This window comes from Hyperolius riggenbachi, chromosome 6, assembly GCF_040937935.1.
Source record: "Hyperolius riggenbachi isolate aHypRig1 chromosome 6, aHypRig1.pri, whole genome shotgun sequence".
Lineage (NCBI taxonomy): Eukaryota > Metazoa > Chordata > Amphibia > Anura > Hyperoliidae > Hyperolius > Hyperolius riggenbachi.
The window spans coordinates 344,016,233-344,019,001 of record NC_090651.1 but is presented as its reverse complement, the minus strand read 5'-3'; the positions used below and the strand labels follow the sequence as shown (position 1 = coordinate 344,019,001).

At 42.6% G+C, this 2,769-nt stretch overlaps 1 protein-coding gene across 1 annotated transcript in view; it reads right to left on the bottom strand.

Moving 5' to 3' along the window:
* Positions 1-2,268, bottom strand: part of HAMP (hepcidin antimicrobial peptide) — a 10,137-nt gene extending 7,869 nt beyond the window's left edge. Inside the window, exons 1-2 of the mRNA XM_068241530.1 lie at positions 1,980-2,268; positions 1,337-1,402 (exon numbers count right to left, since the gene is read on the bottom strand). Coding sequence (XP_068097631.1) covers positions 1,337-1,402; positions 1,980-2,060 — 147 coding nt within the window. The 5' untranslated portion in view covers positions 2,061-2,268. The remainder of the gene's footprint in view (positions 1-1,336; positions 1,403-1,979) is intronic.
* Between the last annotated feature and the right edge of the window lie 501 nt (positions 2,269-2,769).

The following is a 2,769-nucleotide window of genomic DNA, read 5'->3' as shown; positions in this document are numbered from 1 at the left end:
CGAGGCCCATTGCAATTCTCTCTTTCTCCGGAGTTTTCTCGCCTAGGCATAACGTGCTTTTTGAGACACCAGCAACCAACAAAACACTCAAAATAATTTTGATAGTGCTTTGTCAACAACTTTTGGGTACTTTTTCAATTGTAAAATGCTTAAAAGTTATTTTAAAGAGAATATGAAAATGATCTCCTAGGAGATAACGCAAGAGAAGAAGTGAATTGCATATGAGCCCTGGGCCCGTATGCAATTATATTTTTTTCTTTCGTTGTCTCCTAAGAGATCATTTTTCAACTTCTATGTAAAATGACTTTTCAGCACTTTGCAATAAAAAAAAATACCAAGAAGTAAGTTATAAAGTACTATCTAAATGATTTTGAGTATTTTCTTGCTTACTGGTGGTTTAAAAGGAATTTTATGGCCCCTCTAGGCCCATATGCAATTCACTTTTTCACCTGAGTTTTCTCCAAAGTGATATTTTTATAACTTGTCAATAAAATGTCTTTTGAACCACCAGCAAGGGTACAAATACTCTAAATAATTTTTGCAGTACTTTTTCACCTTCTTTTTGGTACTTTTTCCATAGCAAAGTGCAGAAAAGTTATTTTAAATCGAAGATGAAAAATTATCTCCTAGGAGAAAAGGTGAATTGCATTTGGCCCTGGTCTCCTTACAGCTGAGGTGAAAAACAATGGTCCATATGCAATTCAGGTTTTCTGCTGAGTTTTCTACTAGGTGATATTTTTACAACTTGTAAATAAAATGCATTTTAAACCCCCAGCAAGCAAGAACATACTCAAATAATTTTGATAGTACTTTTTCAAGTACTTTTTGCTACATTTTCAATTGCAAGATGCTGAAAAGTTCTTTTCAATGTGTACCAGAGACGAACAATAGTCAAAGTATTTTATACATACCTGGGGCTTCCTCCAGCTCCATCCGCACCACCAGGAGCAGTACTATTCTCCGCCGGAGACGGAGAGAGAGCACTGCGCACCCCCAGACTGGCCGTGACTGCCTGAAGTTACGAGACCCGGTACCGGCGTAGGAGAAGGCTGGGGACGGCGGCGTAGGAGCAATCTGTGCAAATGGCGACGGAGGAAGCCCCAGATATGTATAAAATATTGACTATTGTTGGTCTCTGGTTTCCTTTAAATGCAAGAATTAAAAATTGTCTTCTAGGAGAAGAGCTCAGGTGATAAAGTGAATTGCGTATAGCCCAGAGGTGAGATAACTGAAGAGAAACGCTTTGCGAATCAGCCCTAATGTACAGTGGGTTTCATTCTAACATCAATTGCTGGTGAAAGCGAGAACTTTACTGAGAAGCAGGGAAGGGACTCACCGGATTGTGGGACTCCTCTGTCTGCAGTGTGTCCGGGTGCTCTGCTGTGTCCATGACTTCATATTGCTGCAAAATATCAGGGTGTTATTATCAGTGATAGGAAGCTGATACATAGACAGACAGAAGGACAGATGGGCAGGCAGGATATAGGTAAGTATAGATAGACTGGTAGGTAGGGCATAGGTGGATGGATAGATGGATAGATAGATAGATAGATAGATAGATAGATAGATAGATAGGGGATTAGATAGACGAATAGAAAGAATGATATATGACACAAATAGATACAGTAGATAGATGGATAGATAGATTAGAATGATATGGCACAGACAGATCCAGTAGATAGATAGATAGATAGATAGATAGATAGATAGATAGATGAATAGAGAGAATGATGTGACACCAATAGACAGGTAGGTAGGCAGGATGTAGATGGATAATAGATAAGATAGATGAATATAGAAATGATATGACACAGATAGATCAGATAGATACAGTAGTAGATAAATAGTTAGATAGATAGTTAGATAGATAGATAGGCAGATAGGGGATTAGATCAATGAATAGATAGAATGATGTGACACCTATAGATAGATAGATAGATAGATAGATAGATAGATAGATAGATAGAGCCATGTCTCACCCCAGGTATGGAGGCGCAGGTTGATGGATAGCAGATGGTGGACAGGAGGACGAGGACGAGGCATACAGTTATGGATCTCATCTTCTCTCTGTGTCTGTAGGTAGGGCAGGTGTGCTCGGTCAGGCAGTGAGGTGTGCTCGGTCAGGCAGTGAGGTGTGCTCGGTCAGGCAGTGAGGTGTGCTCGGTCAGGCAGTGAGGTGTGCTCGGTCAGGCAGTGAGGTGTGCTCGGTCAGGCAGTGAGGTGTGCTCGGTCAGGCAGTGAGGCTTGCTGAGTTACCTGCTGGGACTCTGCTGTATTTATACAGTCCCCGGGTCACATGCAGGGTCGCTCTTCCGATAATCCCTGGCGTCAGGGCACCGTCCAGCCTTATCTCTGCTGATTGTTTGTTGTCATTTTTTTTTTTACTTTTCCCTTTCCCGGCAGATGAGATTTATATCCAGAGACTTCTGTAAAGTTTAGCAATATGTAAGGAATGGGAGTTTCCAGGGCTTAAGTCCGGTAATTTCCCCCATTCTTTATAGGAAAATACAGACAGGGCCGGTTCTAGCCCCAGTGGGGCCCCAGGGCAAAAGTAGCTTGGGGGGCCCCAACCACCCCCCAACCGCTGCTGGAACCACCCTCATTTAGCTAGTCTCCCTCCTGGTATAGATAGCCAGATGTGTCACCATGATTAGATAGCCACCCCACCCCCTCAGTATAGATAGCCAGGTATGTACTCCATGATTGGACAACCCTCCCCCCAGTATAGATAGCCAGATATGTACTCCATGACTAGGCGGCCCCCCTCGT